Below are 19,439 nucleotides of genomic sequence, written 5' to 3'. Positions count from 1 at the left end.
ATGAGAAAAAGGGAGCGCTTTTAAGCACGGATGCCGCTCTGAATGGTGTCCTAAGGAGGAGCCGTTTCCTTCCGGGGTTGGATTTTTCATTTAACGCCGGGCAACGGTGCTTAAGCCCGCCGGCTCCCTCACAGAGCCCATCGGAGGAAAAGAATCGGCTGGAACTTCAAACGGGGCAGAAATCATTTTTGCGAGCGCGTGGGCAAGATTTTCTGTTTGGGAAAAGAGTGGGGGTCCCGCTCTCTTTTACCATGACTGTCCCTTGAGGCTGGACTGCCAGCGGCTGACCCACGGCCACAACTTGCTGATGAGACTCACTGGATGGGCTGATCATCTGGACGTTCTGTCCCTGAATGGAATATGCTAGAAGAAATAAAGGAGAGCGCGGGTAAATCAAATGGTTTTGTAGGCTGTCTGGAATGAAAAAAATGGTGAAGGCAGTGTTTTATTTCACAGAACGGTTACTAGAGAAGCAGCATGGTGGAGTGGAGCATGAGCATGAGCCTGGGAGTCAGAAGGTCACGGGTTCTAATCCCGGATCCGCCCCTTGTCTGTGTGTCTTTAGGTAAGTCACTTCACGTCTCTGGGCCTCAGTTACCACGTCTGTAAAACGGGGACAGAGACTGTGAGCCCTATACGGGACAGGGACTGTGCCCAACCCTATTTGCTTGCATCCACCCCAGCGCTCAGTTCAGTTCCTGTCACACAGAAAGCACTTAACAAATACCATCATTATTATTATTAGGAATGAGAAAAAACGCTCACATCCACTTACATGTCAGTTTCTACAGTAAAGGCTACCACTCTCTCCCCTTATTGTCGGAATGTGCACGAATCTCATAGTTTAATTTGTTGTTTGGTTTTTTTTAAATAGAATTTGTTAAGCAATTACTATATACCAGGCACTGTACTAAGCACTAGTGTATATCCAAGCTAATGAGGTTGGACTCCATGGACTCAGTACAGTGCTCTGCACACAGTAAGTGCTCAATAAATACGACTGAATGAACACCCCGTGTGGGGCTCCCAGTCTTGATCCCCATTTTAATAATAATAATAATAACAATGTTGGTATTTGTTAAGCACTTACTATGTGCAGAGCACAGTTCTAAGCGCTGGGGTAGATATATGGTAATCAGGTTGTCCCACGTGAGGCTCACAGTTAATCCCCATTTTACAGATGAGGGAACTGAGGCACGGAGAAGTGAAGTGACTTGCCCACAGTCACATAGTTGACAAGTGGCAGAGCCGGGATTCGAACCCATGCCCTCTGACTTCCAAGTCCGGGCTCTTTCCACTGAGCCATGCTGATTTTACAGATGAGGTAACCGAGACTCAGAAAAGTGAAGTCCAAGAGCAGACAAGTGGCGGAGCCGGCATCAGAACCTAAGCCCTCTGATTTCCAGGCCCGTGCTCTTCCCACTAGGCCACGCTGCTTCCCTTCCACACTTGAAGGGGATGTCACTGCTAGTAAAATTGACCCCTGGGCAAATTCGACTGAAAAGGTCACTACGGGATCAACATTACTCCAGGGGAACTAAAGGGTTCTCTGCGCCTTTCCTGGTTTTCAATTTTTGCCTGAGCTTCCTGATCCTCTCAAAAGCTTCCCCTGCAAAGGAGCCATCTTCTCTCGACCGGTTTGGTCCGTCACAATGTTTTCACGCCACATTTTCGGGGGCCATCTTCACTCCTCACTGAGCCCACGCATCTCCTTTAGTGATGATGCCTACCAAGACCTGATTCCCTGGCAGGATTGGATCTCCTCAGCTCAGCGTGTTACCAATTGTCACGCCTGCTCTTAGAGTGTGAGCCCCTCAAGGGATACGGTGCGGTATCTGTTAAGTGACTACTACGTTCCGGGCACTGTTCTAAACTCTTACGGGCAACTCCTGTAGGACACAGTCGCTGTCCCAAGTGGAGCTCACAGTCTCGAGCCCCATTTTACAGATGAGGTAACTGAGCCCCAGAGAAGTGAAGTGACTTGCCCAAGGTCACACAGCAGAAAAGTGGCAGAGTGGGATCAGAACCCATGATCTTTGACTCCCAGGCCCATACTCTAACCTCTACAGCATGCTGCTTCCCACCTGGGTACTCTTTCCCAGGGCCTAGTCCCGTGCTCTCAGCCCAGAAAGTTGATAAATAATAATAATGGCATTTGTTAAGCGCTATGTGCCAAGCACTGTTCTAAGCGCTGGGGTAGATGCAAGGTGATCAGGTTGTCCCAGGTGGGCCTCACGGTCCTCATCCCCATTTTACAGATGAGGCAACCGGGGCACAGAGAAGTGAAGTGACTTGCCCAAAGTCAGACAGCTGACAAGCGGCTGAGCCGGGATTTGAACCCCTGACCTCTGACTCCCAAGCCCGGCCTCTTTCCACTGAGCTACCGTTCGCTAGGCGGGCCAGGTAAGATCAAGATCACCGGATGCGGCAGATGCAATTAATTTGTACTCTTAATTTAGTACCATAACGTAATGTCATTCACATGCAAAAAAAGAGACATTGCCTCATTTTAAATATCCGCTTCCCAAAATGGAAATTTTAAAGGGACATGACTTTTACAGAGCAGCATAAAAAGGCACCTGTATGCACTTTTCATGAGCAAACTAAAGTTAAACAAAAAAGTAATGTATTCACGAGAAGGTCAAACTGATTGAGCTTGGCACACAGTAAGTGCTTAAGAAGTGTCACAATTTACGCTTCCAATGTATGTTTCCATTTATGGAGCAAGAATCAGGGCTACCATACTTGGGGGAGACGGGGATCAAGAGAGCGGCACAGTGACATTCTTTTAAATGACAATTTCCAAAAAATATTTTGCAACAGAAAATTCCTTTATAGTGGCTACTTCCATTGGTAGCTTAGTGGCAAGAGCCCGGGCTTGGGAGTCAGAGGACGTGGGTTCTAATCCCAGCTCTGCCACTTGTCTGCTGGGTGACCTTGGGCAAACCACTTCACTTCTCTGTGCCTCATTACTTCTTCTGTAAAATGGGGATTAAGACTGTGAGCCCCAAGTGGGACAACCTGATTACTCTGAATCTACTCCAGTGCTTAGAACAGTTCTTGGCACATAGTAAGCGCTTAACAAATACCATAATTAATCATTATTATATAAAAAAACTGCATTCACTGGCTGGCTAGTCCACTAGATCGCAAACCCCTCAGTGAGATTGGTAAACTTCTCGAGGCAGGGATGGCTTAGTGGAAAGATCATGGGCCTGGGAGTCGGGAGGACACGGGTTCTAATCCCAGCTCTGCCACTTTTTTGCTGCGTGACCTTGGGTAAGTCACTTCACTTCTCTGTGCCTCAGTAACCTCATCTGGAAAATGGAGATTAAGACTGTGCGCCCCACCAGGGACAGGGACTGTATCCATCCCAATTTGCTTGTATCCAACGTCAGGTCTTAGTACAGTGAAGCAGCACGGCTCAGTGGAAAGAGACAGGGCTGGGGAGCCAGAGGTCACGGGTTCAAATCCCGGTTCTGCCGCCTGTCAGCTGTGTGACTTTGGGCACGTCACTTCACTTCTCTGTGCCTCAGTTTCCTCAGCTGTAAAATGGGGATGAAGACTGTGAACCTCACGTGGGACAACCTGATTACCTTGCATCCTTCCCAGCGCTTAAAACAATGCTTTGCACATAGTAAGCGCTTAACAAATGCCATCATTATTATTACAGTGCCTGCACAGAGTAAGCGCTTAACAACTACCATAATTATTACTCTACTGTGTTGAACTCTCCCAAGCACTCAGCTCAGTGCTCTGCACACAGTAAGCACTCAATAAGTATCACCGACTGACTGCATTAGCCTGCCGACAGTTGAACAACAAAGGGAATAAACTGAGTACCATCCTTACATTTGTTGCAGAGCGTGGCGCTCGAGGAGTTGAGTACGGTAAGCGTATAATGCGGGGGCAGGGACCCTTTGCAAATGGCGGTAATAAAGGCATCTCTTGACGTTACGAGACTCAGCTTCCCACAGAGAGCAGCCATGGTCAGTTCGGCTTTTAAAATATTCTCTGTGGCGGCTTCATCCGTACTGAAAGAGAAATCAAGTCTTTAGTCTTTAGAAATCAAGTCCTAGAGTGTTGTGGGCAGGGAATGTGTCGGTTGTATTGTTACACTGGACTCAGCCGAGCGCTCAGTACAGTGCTCTGCATAAAGTAGGCGCTCAATAATTACAAGTGATAAGTCTGTTAGAGCCCCTGCATTGAATTCCGTGAGGCACCACGGGAAGTCACCCAATAAAGGGGGAACAGAGGACTTTCACTACAGGAATTCCGAAGCTAAAGCGGGCTGGTTAACTTGTGAACAAATTCACACAAAATGCTGTCAAAATTAAAAACGGAAAGCCCGTTGTGGGTAGGGAGGGAACATGAATACTAGACTGTATTAGACTGTAAGCCCGTCAAACGGCAGGGACTGTCTCTATCTGTTGCCGACTTGTTCATTCCAAGCGCTTAGTACAGTGCTCTGCACATAGTAAGCGCTCAATAAATACTATTGAATACCAACTCTGGGGCACCGCACTCTCCCAAGCGCTCAGTGCAATGCGCTGCACACGGTAAGCGCTCAATAAATACGACTGTTTGGTCAAATAGGTCTCGGGGATAGTCTGAAAATCGGAACGCAATGACGGGAAAAGGAACTGGAAATAGAGGCAATTTTAACAATATGCTTTGGGAAAAGAAAGAGTTGACAAATTATCACACCTTTCCCAACGTCTAAATGCCAGAGTTTTCAAAAATGAAAAGTACGAATAGGTTGATGTCATCTCCCTCTCCACTGCTGCCGGTGGGTTACTAAATAAACTAGAGGGTAGCAATTACCTCTCGCATTCCGTTTTATCGTTTTACTTTTCATTCACCTTTTGAAGCTTGAACATTTCAGACTACACTGCGGGGATTAGTGCTTCGTATAACTATATGACCAAGATTGGAAAATTACATTTCACCAATTTGTAGAAGTCGTTTTACTTAAAAGGGGCAGGAGGGGAGGAACTAATTCTCTAAGGAAAGAAGCTCAGAGAGCGATTACCTGGCGTCGAGAAGAAGTGATAGTGCAGCAAGGAGACCGCACCAGCACGCGTTCACCATCTCTTCCCAAACAGCTCTGCTAACTTAAAGGAAAAGGATCTTACAGGTGATATCGGTAACTGCAAATAGGCTTTTTTTTTTTTTACAGTTCAATCAGCACGGCCTACCTTCGGAGTGCGACTAAAATCCCATCCTTCCCCGACGAAGCCCTCACTGAACTGTACTTCCCAAGCGCTCAGTTCAGTGCTCTGCACACAGTAAGAGCTCAATAAATATGACCGAATGAATGAATCTCCCCTAGTCTCCCTCCCCTGTGCGTCACCTGTGCACTTGGGTCTCCAAGCACTTGACAGTCGTCCCACCCCCGGCCCCACATATCCCTATATTTCCCCGTTTCCCCTAACTGTAATAGATCTTAACATCTGTCTCCCCCTCTAGACTGTAAGCAGGAACGTGCCTATCAACAAGTGCTCTGTTCTCTCCCAAGTGCTTAGTACAGTGCTCTGCACACAGCAAGCACTCAATAAAAACCACCCATTAATTGATATTTCTCCGATCGTTTTTCGAGAGCTGAAATAACACGTGCAGGAGGTTTTTCAGCAGAATGACTGATCCACCGTTCTACTTGGTCCTAGAGGTGGCACCGGGTTCTAATCCTGGCCCTTCAGCTTGCCCCCTTTGGGATTAGGCAAGTCACTTGAACTTCTCTGGGCCTCAGTTCCCTCACTTGCCAAACAGGGACTCAATCCCTGTTCTCCTTCCTACTTGGCTTGTACCCACTCTAGAGTTTAGTACGGTGCCCGGCACAAAGTAAGCCCTTAATAATAATAAAAATACTAATTATGGCATTTGCTAAGTGCTTACTATGTGTCAGGCAGTGTACTAAATGCTGGGGTGGATACGAGCAAATCAGGTTAGACACAGCCCCCGTCCCAGGTGGGGCTCACGGTCTCAATCCCCATGAGGGAACTGAGGCCCAGGGAAGTGAAGTGACTTGCCCAAGTTGACACAGCAGACAAGTGGCGGAGCTGCGATTAGAATTCATGACTTTCTGACTCCCAGGCCCTTGCTCTATCCATTATGCCCTATTATTATTATTACTACTTAGACTGTCAGTCCCGTGTGGGACCTGATCATCTTGTATCTACCCCAGTGCTTGGCACATAGTAAGTACTTAACAAATACCACAATTACATCATTATTATTGCTACAGTTTCATACCTAGCTCTTGTTCCGTCAGGTCAGACCCCGAATGCGCGTCTCGCTGCTCCGAGGACTGTGGCGTGGAGGCCGCGGATTCGGCCGAGGCCTGTCCCTCGGATTCCGTCTGGCCCAGCTCTCCTTCAATCATGGTAGTGATGCCCCGGACCAGGTCCAACAGGCAGTGGAAGGCCACAGACATGGCGTACCCCTCGGGGATGCTGGGGGGCTCCACCTTGTCGAGCATTTCCAAGCTAAAATCATTAAGCAGTCACAATTGATGACATCGATAACGATAAAGAGAAGAATACAAAAGCGGGCGGAAAAACTCTTCCTCCCTCAACCGAATCTCTCCCTCTGATGGACTGAGGGAGCAATTCCGTTCAGAGAGGAAGAACGCAGATATTCCGAGCGTGAATAAGGGGGACCTATAAAGGAAGCAAAGCGGCATCCTTCAGCCGAGGCGAAGCGTGGGAGAGGCTGCGGACTCCGGGAGCCCCGTGGGAGGGGAGACCGGGCCGGTGTTCTTCGGTCCGTGGCCTCGGCGCTGCAGTCGCCCCGCTCCCCTTTGGCCCTGGGGTTCGCTTCCAGACCCATCCCTCTGACCAAGCCCAGGCCCCCTGTGCGGCAAACGAATGCCCGGTGCTCTTTTTAGACCACGGCTGCTGATGTTTTGGAAGTGAGTGGCCTTTGGAAGTGACTGCAAGTTGGGTGCCTGTGCAATGAAGAGTAGAGGATTCTCTCCCATCTCCCGCCAGAGCGGTCTCCAGGAATCTTTTCCTGCAGACGGTCTGCAGACGGAAAAGCCCAAGAAGCACTGCACTGTCATTATCATTGCTAGGCTAGTGGTTACGCGCCTACTATGTGTCAAGCGCCACGGTGGATAGAAGAGAATCAGGTCGAATGACCTTGGTGTCATGCTCGACTCTGCTCTCTCATTCACCCCACATATCCAATCTGTCACCAACTCCGGCCGGTCTCATCTTTACAATATCGCCAGGATCCGCCCTTTCCCCTCCATCCAAACGGCTATTGTGCCGGTACAAGCTCTCGTAATATCCCGACTGGATTATTGCATCAGCCTTCTCTCTGATCTCCCTTCTTCCCGTCTCTCCCCGCTCCAGTATATTCTTCATTCCGCTGCCCGGATCATCTTCCTGCAGAAACGCTCTGGGCATGTCACTCCCCTCCTTAAAAACCTCCAGTGGTTGCCTATCAACCTCCGCATGAAACAAAAACTCCTCACTCTTGGCTTCAAAGCTCTCCATCCCCTTGCCCCCTCCTATCTCACCTCCCTTCTCTCTTTCTACTGCCCACCCCGCACGCTCTGCTCCTCGGCCACCCACCTCCTCACCGTCCCTCGTTTGCGCCTGTCCCGCCGTCGACCTCTGGCCCACGTCCTACCACTGTCCCGGAATGCCCTCCCTCCTCACCCCCGCCAAACTAACTCTCTTCCCCTCTTCAAAGCCCTACAGAGAGCTCACCTCCTCCAGAAGCCTTCCCAGACTGAGCCCCCCTTTTCCTCTGCTCCTCCTCCCCTCCCCATCGCCCCGACTCCCTCCCTCTGCTCCACCCCCGTCCCCTCTCCACAGCATTTGTGTATATCTGTACATATTTATTACTCTACTTATTAACGATGTGTATATATCTATAATTCTATTTATCTATTTTGATGGTATTGATGCCTACTTGTTTTGTTGTCTGTCTCCCCCTTCTAGACTTGAGCCTGTTGTTGGGTAGGGATTGTCTCTACCTCTTGCCGAACTGTATTTTCCAAGTGCTTTGTACAGTGCTCTGCACACAGTAAGCTCTCAATAAATACGACTGAATGAATGAATGAATGCAGCCCCTGCCCCACAGGGGGATGATCCTTTAAGTAGGAGGAAGAAGAGGAAATGAATCCCCATTATACGGAAAAGGAAACTGAGTCACCACGAAGTGAAGTGACCAGCCCGAAATCACAGAGCAGACACGACGACAGAGCGAGTCAGACTAGGGACGGTGGCTCTAAGATAACGGGGTTAATGAAGGTGCCCTTGACGTACGAGTGCATTTTGATTCACTGGAGATCGTCTTTGCAGAAGAACAACAGCTTCCCAGCTGGCAATCGTGGAATCTACCCAAACCAGGTTAGATATCTAAACAAATATCGTCGTCGTCACAATTATACAAACGTATACAACAGAATCGGCCAAAGCTTTAAGAGAATCATGAGACCGAGAAATAAAAAACAAAAAGGGTCTCAAGCGTTTAAAGTTCTAGCACATTATCCCAGTGGGAATCTAAACTGTCCACCACGCTGAACGCTTTTCAGCTACACTTGCGCCCTCAGGTAAACTTCTCGGTAAGAGGCATCATTGCAAAGGAAGGGGATGATGTGTGGGAGGGAGTGTCCCTTCTCCTCCCCTCAGCACTGTGCTCGTCCGCTCAACTGCATATATTTTAATAATGTTGGCATTTATTAAGCGCTTACTATGTGCAGAGCACTGTTCTAAGCGCTGGGGTTGATACAGGGTAATCAGGTTGTCCCACGTGAGGCTCACAGTCTTCATCCCCATTTTACAGATGAGGGAACTGAGGCACAGAGAGTGAAGTGAGTTGCCCAAAGTCACACAGCTGGTAAGTGGCAGAGCCGGGATTCGAACCCTCTGACTCCCAAGCCAAGGCTCTTTCCACTGAGCCACGCTGCTTCTCTATATTTTCATCACCCTATTTATTTTGTTAATGAGATGTACATCGCCTTGATTCTATTCATTTGCTGTTGTTTTAATGAGATGTTCATCCCCTTGATTCTATTTATTGCTATTGTTTTTTGTCAGTCCGTCTCCCCCGATTAGACTGTGAGCCCGTCAAAGGGCAGGGACTGTCTCTGTTACCCATTTGTACATTCCGAGCGCTTAGTACAGTGCTCTGCACATAGTAAGCACTCAATAAATACTACTGAATGAATTCTTGCTTTCTAATTAGCGAGGCATATCTACTGCCTACGCTGGGCTGCGTGAATGTCTCCAAGACAGCAACTTCAATATCACCAAAACTATACATCTTAAACCCCAACAAAGACACAGAACTCTAATGACATATTAACGGAAGTGGCGACAAAAACATTTCGAGGTTCGCTATCACTGCCGAGACTGCGTTTTCTCAAAGGGACACTCCCACTTACTAGGTGGCCTTAGCGCTGCCCTGGACGGTGACGGTGAGGATCGGTATCCAAGTGCCCCTATATTCAAAGGCCGGGAGCACGGTGACCCCTCCGCCGATCCCCAACATTCCGGAGTTGGCCTGGGCTGATGGTGGCCCGCCAGATGCAGTGTTTCCTGGGCAGAAAAGAAAGGGAAAAGGACCAGGTTTTAGCTTCATCTTTCTCTGGATTTCTCAGAAAGCATCCCGCCCAGAGATCTCTGCAGAAGACGGGTAAATACTTTGCAGGAAGTCTTTCAAAAATCAAACTTCATAGGTGTTCACAGACCTTGAAGACACAGCCTAGTGGATAGAGCGCGGGCCAGGGAGTCGGAAGGACCTGGGTTCTAATCCCGGCTCCGTCACGTGTTTGCTGTGTGACCTTGGCTAAGTCATTTCACTTCTCTGTGCCTCAGTTACCTCATCTGGAAAATGGGGATTAAGGCTCTCTGCCCGTGTGGGACAGGGACTGTGTCCAATATGATCAGCTTGAATCTACCCCAGTGCTTAGAACATGCTTGACACATAGTAAGTGGAGCATGGTGTAGTGGATACAGCACGGGTTTGGGAGTCAGAAGGGCTCTAATCCCGGCTCTGCCGCCTGTCTGTGGTGTGACCCTGGGCAAGTCATTTTACTTCTCTGGGCCTCAGTCACCGCATCTGGAAAATGGGGATTGAGACTGTGAGCTCCACGTGGGACAGGGACCGTGTCCAACCCGATCTGTTTACGTCCACCCCAGCTCTTAGTACGGTGCCCGGAACATAGTATGTGCTTAACAAATACCATAATTATTAGTATTAAATGTCATTATTATTATAGGTGGGCTGAATTTCATCTTTGGTTAAAACAGGCAGGTGGCTTTGGATTCAGACGAGGGGAAGGGTGGGCGCCTCGTCGTGCTGGCACAACCTGCCGTCCGTCTTTGGCTCCTGGAGCCGGGCGAATGACCTGCCTTCCCCTGAGTGAACATTACTTGAAGAACGAGACTAAGCGGACCAGAGCCACCGGAGAGGGAGGGGAGGGCCCAGGGGAGACAGTACTGCCGGGGGAACCAAAGCAAAGCCAGGAATTGACTAACGCCATCACTCTTTTGAGCAGTTCTCCCCCTTCCACCTAACCCAACCTAATCCACATCCTGGCCAACATTGAGTACTAGAATCAATGGCATCTACTGAGCGCTTATTTTGTGCCGAGCACCGTATCAAGCACTTGGGAAAGTACAATACGATAGGGTCGGGAGACGTGATCCCCGCCTTCAGCGGGCTTACGGCCTACAGGGGAGACGGATAGGATAAATTAGCGATAGGGGAAATCATAATAATAATAATGATGGTATTTGTTAAGCGCTTACTATGTGTAAAGCACTGTTCTAAGTGTCGGGGGGATACAAGGTGATCAGGTTGTCCCATGTGGAGCTCACAGTTTTAATCTTTATTGCTATTGTTCTTTTTATCGCTATTGTTCTTGTCTGTCTCCCCTGATTAGACTATAAGCCCGTCAAAGGGCAGGGACTGTCTCTGTTACCGATTTGTACATTCCAAGCGCTTAGCACAGTGCTCTGCACATAGTAAGCGCTCAATAAATACTATCGAATGAATCCCCATTTTACAGATGAGGTAACCGAGGCACAGAGAAGTTAAGTGACTTGCCCAAGGTCACTCGGCTGACAAGCGGCGGAGCCGGGATTAGAACCCATGACCGCTGACACCCAAGCCCGGGCTCTTTTTCCACTGAGCCACGCTGCTTCTCTATAGTGGGTATAAGGATACGTATATACGTGCCGTAGGGCCGGGGCGAGTATCCAGGAAGGGGTGCGTGGTCAAGTGCAGAGTCGACGCAGAGGGGAGGGCGAGCGGGGGGGATGAGGGCTTGGGTCGGGTAAGGTCTCCTGGAGGAGATGTGGTTTTAGGGGGCTTTCTGAAGGTGGGAAAAACGGTGGACTGTCGGATCCGGTCGCTATAACCTTCTAAGAGATCGGCTGGCCTCCGGCGTCTCCTTCTTCCCTGATGTTCTTTGTCATCACGTCTCAAGTCGCCCTCCGCGCTCGGCAGGGGCCATCCTTTCTAGTTTTCCATCCTTTCTAGTTTTCCACTCTAACCGCTCCGACGGCTGCTCATCGAATGCAAGATCGATCTGGGTTTCCCACTGTTGCTGTACAAGTTTGCCATAAGATGGCGCACCCTACCTACATTCCCACCTCATATAATAATACCCGTGTTAAAGCACATTCCGTTTTTAACGAAATCCGTTAAGCGCTTACTATGTGCCGGGCACTGTACTAAGCGCCGGGGTAGATGCGAGTTAATCAAGTTGGACACAATCCATGTCGCCCATGGGGATCACAGTCCTAACTCTCATTTTATGGAAGAGGGAACTGAGGCGCAGAGAATAATAGTAATAATAATGTTGGTATTTGTTAAGCGCGTACTATGTGCAGAGCACAGCTCTAAGCGCTGGGGAAGGTACAGGGTAATCAGGTTGTCCCACGTGAGGCTCACAGTTAATCCCCATTTGACAGATGAGGTAACTGAGGCACAGAGAAGTGACTTGCCCACAGTCACACAGCTGACAAGTGGCAGAGCCGGAATTCCAACCCATGACCTCTGACTCCCAAGCCCGGGCTCTTTCCACTGAGCTATGCTGCTTCTCTAAGTGAAGTGACTCACCAAAGGTCACATAGGAGACAAGAGGTGGAGCTTAGATTAGAACCCAGGTCCCTAGAGAAGCAGCGTGGCTCAGTGGAAAGAGCCTGGGCTTCGGAGTCAGAGGTCATGGGTTCGAATCCCAGCTCTGCCACTTGTCAGCTGTGTGACTGTGGGCAAGTCTCTTCACTTCTCTGTGCCTCAGTTACCTCATCTGTAAAATGGGGATTAAGACTGTGAGCCTCAAGTGGGACAACCTGATTACCGTGCATCTACCCCAGCGCTTAGAACAGGGCTCTGCACATAGTAAGCGCTTAACAAATACCTTTTTTGTTTTTTTGCTCTGTCCACTAGGCCCGGCTACGTCCTCTGAGCCGGGTACTGAACTCAGCCCTGGGATAGACACAAGAAAATCGGGTTGGACAGAGTTCTGTCCCCTTGGCCCTGTCCTCCCTTCCGCTCCTTATATACCAGACCACCATTCTCCCTACCTTCAAACCCATATTAAGTTGACATCTCCTCCCTTCTGCATTGTCTCTTCACTTGGATCTGTACCCTTTTATCACTTGGTATTCAGCCCATCTCAGCACTGACTGACGTCTGTCTCCTCGATCAGACAATCGTTGTTACTACGAGCAGAGCACCGTACTAAACTCCTGGGAAAGTACAACAGAATTAGCTGAAATGTTACCTCCTCTACACATTCTGTGGACAGAGCGTGTGTGTCTACCAACTCTGCTGCACTGCACTCTCCCAAGTGTTTAGTACAGTGCTCTGCACACAATAAGCATTCAATAAATACCATTGATTCACTGATCATTGTGATGCCAGGCCTTGACATCCCAAGTCAGGGCCACTCCCAGGCCTCCTTCCTTTCTTGCTGTCCACTCCTGGGGAGAAAAATGTCTGACTGTATAAGATGATCAGCCTGACGCCGACCTCCGGGGCTCACTTGATTGGGCGGCGCCCGAAACCCCACTGTTTTAGAAAGAACGTACCACCAGATCTGCTACACTGTACTCTCCCCAGTGCTTAGTACAGGGCTCTACACCCAGTGAGCGCTTAATAAATACCACTGATGGGTTGATCAAATCCTGCCTCTCTCATATGAAGCTGGCACATTCTGCTCCTCTGCCCTAAGTGGACACCTTGCTTCCCCTGGGCAGATGGAGTACGTTTGCTCAGAAGGCTCGGGATTGAAACCATGCAGAGAAACTAGCAGATTGCCACGCGAGATGATAATAATAATCTTGGTGTTTGTTAAGCGCTTACTATGTGCCGAGCACTGTTCTAAGCACTGGGGGGGATACAAGGCAATGAGGTTGTCCCACTTGGGGCTCACAGTCACTTTACTGACTTTACTCACTCATTTTACTGACGAGGTAACTGAGGCACAGAGAAGTGAAGTGACTTGCGCCCAAGGTCACACAGCAGACAAGTGGCGGAGCCGGGATTAGAACCTACATCCTCTGACTCCCAAGCCCGGGCTCTTTCCACTAAGCCATGCTGCTTTTCTAACAAAGCTAGAGAGCAAACTGTTCAACACAGAGACAGATCGTCAAGCTAATGAAAGCACCAAATGAATGTGGGGTAAAATAAAAGGGAAAAAAAAGGTCAATTCTTCTTTACCAGCTTGATTTGCGGTAGCAGATGTACTTCCAGCCGTTGGAACGAGGAAGAGGGACTGGATGAAAGACCCCAGTGCATTCACAATGTCACGGAAAACCTTGGTAGAATGCTGCTTCATATCGTACGACTGACAAAAGGACCTGGAAAATATTTTTAATCATGTCAGTAGTTTGCAGATTTTTTTTTTAAAGTTACATATACGCTTATCCATACCGTACATTATTTTTATTCCGCTTTCCTTTTGTACTCATTCCTCATCTGGGAGACAACGGCTCTCCCGATGAATCAATGGTATTTACTGAATGCCAACTCTGTGCAGAGCACTGTACTAAGCGCTTGGGAGAGGACAAGAGAGTTGGTAGACATGATCCCTGCCCAAGGATCTTACAGTCTACAGGGGGAGGCAGACATTATAATAAATTAAGGATAGGGGAAATGGCAAGGTAAAAGAATGATTCTCTTTCTCATCTTCTTTTTTGGATATTTACTGTGCGCTTCCTCTCTGACTGTAATAATAATAATAACGTTGGTATTAGTTAAGCGCTTACTATGTGCAGAGCACTGTTCTAAGTGCTGGGGTAGACACAAGGGAATCAGGTTGTCCCACGTGGGGCTCACAGTCTTAATCCCCATTTTACAGATGAGGTAACTGAAGCCCAGAGAAGTTAAGTGACTTGCCCACAGTCACACAGCTGACAAGTGGCAGAGCTGGGATTCAAACCTATGACCTCTGACTCCAAAGCCCGTGCTCTTTCCACTGAGCCACGCTGCTTCTAAGTGCTTGGGAGAGTACAACGGAATCGGTAGACGCGTTCCTCGCCCGAAAGGCATTTACAGTCTAGAAGGGGAGACAAACATTAATATAAATGAACATGAATATGTAACATATATATGTGTATATGTATACACACACAAACATATATACATATATATATATACACATAATATATAAGTGGGATAAGTGTGTAAGTGTGTATATATATACATATATACATAATATATATGTAAGTGGGATAATTAATGTGACCCGCACATTTGCACAGCTACTAAGTTCTCCATTTGTTAAAATAACTGAAAATGAGATAGAACTGTATATACAATCTTCTCATTCTACAATGAGTTGCACTCCAACATGCATAAGCATTGTGGGGCTGGGAGAGGGGTCAGTCATACTTAGTGAGCGCTTACTGTGTGCATAGCACTGAACTAAGCACTTGGGAGGGTACACTTAAACAATAAACAGACACATTTCCTGCCCATAATGAGCTTACAGTCTACAGGAAGAGACAGACATTAATATAAATTACAGGTATAATAATGATGATGATGGTACGTACATAAGTGCTGTGGGCCTGGGAGGGGGAGATAAATAAAGGGAGCCAGTCAGGGTGACACAGAAGGGAGTGGGAGAAGAGGAAAGGTCTCCCTTGAAGATCTGCCTTCGATAAAGCTTTGAAGGTGGGGAGAGTAACCGTGTTGGATAGGAGAAGGGAGGGCGTTCCTGGTCAGGGGCAGGATGTGGGCGAGAGGTCGGCGGCGAAATAGACCAGAGGGAGGTAAAGTGTTAAAAAGTTTAGCGTTAGGGGAGCAAAGTGTCCGGGCTGGGTTGTAGAAGAAGAGTAGTGAGGTGAGGGAGGAGGGGGGGAGGGGATGGACTGCTTTAAAGCCAACGGTGAGGAGCTTCCGTTTGACGCAGAGTTGGAAGGGCAAAAACTCAAGTGCCTAAAGCGTACAAACCCAAGGACACAAGTGACGTAGAATGTGTCTGTTATACTGTCCTCTCCCAAGAGCTTAGTACAGTGCTGTGCACACAGTAAGCACTGAATAAATCGGATGGACTACCAGGGAATAGGACAAATGAGGGTTTAGTTGGGGAAGGGATGCTGAAGATGTGACTGTAGGAGGGTCTGAAGCTGCGGAAACTGGTGATCTGTCAGATATGAACTGGGAAGGAGCTGCAGACCAGGGGGAGGGCCGTGGGCAAGGGGTCAGCAGCGAGACAGGTGACCCTGAGGTAGTCAGGAGGCTGGATGCTACAGGAGCAAAATGTGCAAACTGAGTCGGAGCAGAAGATCAGAAAGGTATTTCATTCATTCAAGCGCATTTATTGAGCACTTACTGTGTGCAGAGCACTGCTGAGTGCTTGGGAGAGTACAATATAACAATAAGCAGACCCATACCCTACCCTCAAAGATCTTACAGTCTAGAGGGGGAGACAGATGTTAATATAAATATATATATTACAGATATTTCCCTAAGGGCTGTGGGACTGGGGGTGGAGGGGGGGGGTGAATAAAAGGTACGGTCAGAGGAGGAGGAGAACTGACTGAGTGCCTAAAAGCCGACGGTATGGAGTTTCTGTTAGATGCAGAGGTGGATAATGGACAACCACTGGAGGCTTTTGAGGAGTGGGCAGAGTGAAGAATGGATTGGAGGGGGGAGAGGCTGTTATACTCTTCGAATCACTTAAAACAGTGACTAGCTCTCAGTAGGTCCTCACTGAACAGCATTGATGGATTGACTGATGTGGGGCTGGTGAAATCATTCAATCATATTTACTGAGCTCCTACTATATGCAGAGCACTGTACTAAGCACTTGGGAAAGTACAATACAACAATAAACTGTGACATTCCCTGCTTACAACGAGTTTATAGTCTAGAGGGGAGGAAACAGACATCAATACAGATAAATAAGATTACAGATGCGTACATTAAGTGCTGTGGGGCTGGGAGAGGAGGTGTACTTTACTTGCATACATTAACATTGGTTTAGGTTAAATTCAAGATCCTGTATTTGCTCTCCATCACCTTGCCCCCTACTACCTCACTTCCCTTTTCTCTACCACCCACCCCGCACGCTCCACTCCTCTGCCGCCCACCTCCTCACCGTCCCCCATTCTCGCCTATCCCGCCGCCGACCCCGAGTCCACGTCCTCCCGCGGTCCCGGAACGCCCTCCCTCCTCACCTCTGCCAAACCAACTCTCTTCCCCTCTTCAAAGCCCTACTGAGAGCTCACCTCCTCCAAGAGGCCTTCCCAGGCTGAGCTTCCCCTTTTCCCTCTGCTTCCTCTACTCCCTCTCTGCTTCCCCTCCACCCTCTGCTCCCTCCCCCCTTCACCTCCCCTCAGCTAATCTCCCTTTCCCTCTGCTCCTCCCCCTCTCCCTTCCCCTCAGCACTGTGCTCATTTGTATATATTTTTCTTACCCTATTTATTTTGTTATCGAGGTGTACATCCCCTCGATTCTATTTATCGTGATTATGTTGTCTTGTTTTTGTCTGTCTCCCCCGATTAGACTGTGAGCCCGTCATTGGGCAGGGATGGTCTCTATCTGTCGCCGAATTGTACATTCCAAGCGCTTAGTACAATGCTCTGCACATAGTAAGCACTCAATAAATACTACTGAATGAATGACACTGGTTTAGGTAGTCTAACCCCTCTAGACTATAAATTCGTTTGGGGCAGGGAATGTGACTGTTCACTGTTACACTGTACTCTCCCATGCATTTAGTACAGCACGTTGCATACAGTAAGTGCTCAATAAGTACGACTGAATGAATGAATGGTCTGGGGTTGACAGGACTCACCACACCCATCTTTCTCCACCCTTTGCTTAATATTAAGAAACAGATTTCTTTGTTCAACTATCCATATTGGAGAACACCACCAAAAATTCTTCATGGGAACTTACTGTGTACGGAGAACTCTTCTTAGATGACATTCAAAATGAAGAAACACAATCTCTGCCCTCAAGGAGTTTAAAATCTAATGGTATAAATCATTATGGCTAGTCACCTAGAGCTTTTCATTTAATAATTAAAGCAGGCACAAGCAGCATGGCCTAGTGGATAGAGCATGGGCCAGGGAGTCAGAAGGCCTGGGTTCTAATCCCAGCTCTGCCACACGACTGCTGGTGACCTTGAGTAGGTCATTTCACTTCTCTAGGCCTCATTTACCTCATCTGCAAATTGAGGATTAAGAGTGTGAACCCTATGTGGGACAGGGCCAATGTCTACAGCGACTTGCTTGTCTCCCTGCCAGTGCTTAGTACAGTAAGCCCAGTGTCAGCAGGGCTTGTCTCTCTTTATGGCTGAATTGTACTTTCCAAGCACTTAGTACAGTGTTCTGCACAGAGTAAGTGCTCAATAAACACGACTGAATGAATGGTGCATGGCAAATACTTAACACCACAATTATTATTATTAACAAGCATCACACATACATACATTACATACCTTAACAGTTGAGGCTGCACACAGAGCCGGTGAATCGATTCCACAGCCACAGCTCGAAGCCACTGTGGTTTGTCGGCATCCAGAAATTTCACCAGTAGTGACAGAAATATCTCACATTCGGTTACCTAGAAAGAACAAGCCATTTGTAGCAACCAAATCAAGGGCCGAAAAGGGGAAACTCCTCCACTCTTCCACTAAGCGAGCTAGGTTGATGTCATCGAAAAACACTTTTTAAATAGATCTGGCAGGAGGAAAACAAATGTCGGTTCGGTGTTCTTTTATATTTAATGAAATCATAGGTCCCTTAATTCTTTAGGGGGTGACTTTCCAGATTATTTTCATTTAAAATATCGAACACGGCTCATACCCACAGACACCCAAGATGTTCAGGATTCGCTATGTGAACATTTTGGCTAACAAGAGAGGAGGCAGAGGGCTAATCAAATGAAAACTCAAAATAACGGCAAAGGGGGCAGGCTGGCACGGCCCCGGTGGGCCAACTGCCCATCCTTATTCAGGGTGATTCTGGATGGGATGGAATGGTCACCGGATGCCCCTCTTGCAAAACTCGGGGCGGGATGGGAAAATGAACTGCAATTTCCTTGCCGCCCTGTCCACCAGGGCAGAGCCCCAAAATGGTAGCAGCTACTGAGGGTTTCTCTTTGTTTTGGGGAACACTGTTGCTTACTTTTTGTGGGGGGCGGGAGGGAGGAGGAGGAAGCGTCGGTGTAGGGAGCAGCACGGCATAATAGGGAGGCAACGTGGCGTAGTGGATAGAGCACAGGCCTGGGAGTCAGAAGGTCATGAGCTCTAATACCAGCTCCACCACTTGGCTGAGTGGCCTTGGGCAAGTCACTTCACTTCTCTGGGCCTCAGTTCCTCATCTGCCAAACGGGGATTTAGACTGTGAAATGGACTGTGTCCAACAGGATTTGCTTATACTAACCCCAGCAGTTAGTACAGTGTTTGGCAAGTAGTAAGCGCTGAATAAATACCACAATCATCATCATTAAAGCCAAGGGAGCGGTGTGACTCTGTGGTGGGTGACTTCCCCAGCTCCGTCTCTCTTTTTCAGAAAAGCAGCATGGTGTAGCGGATAGACCCTGAGCCTGGGAGTCGGAAGGTCATAGGTTCTAACTCCAGCTTCTCCACTCGTCTGCTGTGTGGCCTTGGGCAAGTCACTTCCCTTCTCTGTGCCTCATTTACCTCATCTGTAAAATGGGGATTCAACCATGAGTCCCACATGGAACAGGGACTGAATCCAACCTGATGATCTTGGATCTCCCTCAGCACTTAGTACCTTAACAAATACCTTAATTATTATTATTATTATTTTTATCCCCAGGTCCGACACCAGCAATTTCACTAGTGTAGTGCAAACTAGGTACATGCCTCGTCTCTTAGAGAACACTTTCTTAGCCAGAGAGTTAAGGCATGTTTGCAAAGGTGCAAGCACCTCCGTCTTGATCACACACTAGGATACGATCGCACATAAGCAGCGTCGACCTTGAACTGAAGG

At 48.2% G+C, this 19,439-nt stretch overlaps 1 protein-coding gene across 5 annotated transcripts in view; it reads right to left on the bottom strand.

Moving 5' to 3' along the window:
• The window catches only part of MON2 (MON2 homolog, regulator of endosome-to-Golgi trafficking), a 157,532-nt gene that overhangs the window by 85,971 nt on the left and 52,122 nt on the right, over nt 1–19,439 (bottom strand). For all 5 annotated transcript variants that reach the window (XM_029053129.1, XM_029053141.1, XM_029053136.1 and 2 more), the window contains 7 exons: nt 17,921–18,045; nt 13,687–13,826; nt 9,398–9,551; nt 6,253–6,485; nt 5,033–5,114; nt 3,853–4,034; nt 251–363 (listed from right to left, as the gene is read on the bottom strand). In XM_029053129.1, coding sequence (XP_028908962.1) covers nt 251–363; nt 3,853–4,034; nt 5,033–5,114; nt 6,253–6,485; nt 9,398–9,551; nt 13,687–13,826; nt 17,921–18,045 — 1,029 coding nt within the window. The remainder of the gene's footprint in view (nt 1–250; nt 364–3,852; nt 4,035–5,032; nt 5,115–6,252; nt 6,486–9,397; nt 9,552–13,686; nt 13,827–17,920; nt 18,046–19,439) is intronic.

The sequence above is a fragment of the Ornithorhynchus anatinus genome, chromosome 2 (assembly GCF_004115215.2).
Source record: "Ornithorhynchus anatinus isolate Pmale09 chromosome 2, mOrnAna1.pri.v4, whole genome shotgun sequence".
Taxonomy (NCBI): Eukaryota; Metazoa; Chordata; class Mammalia; order Monotremata; family Ornithorhynchidae; genus Ornithorhynchus; species Ornithorhynchus anatinus.
The sequence above is the reverse complement of the archived record's forward strand: the minus strand, read 5'-3'. Positions and strand labels throughout refer to the sequence as shown.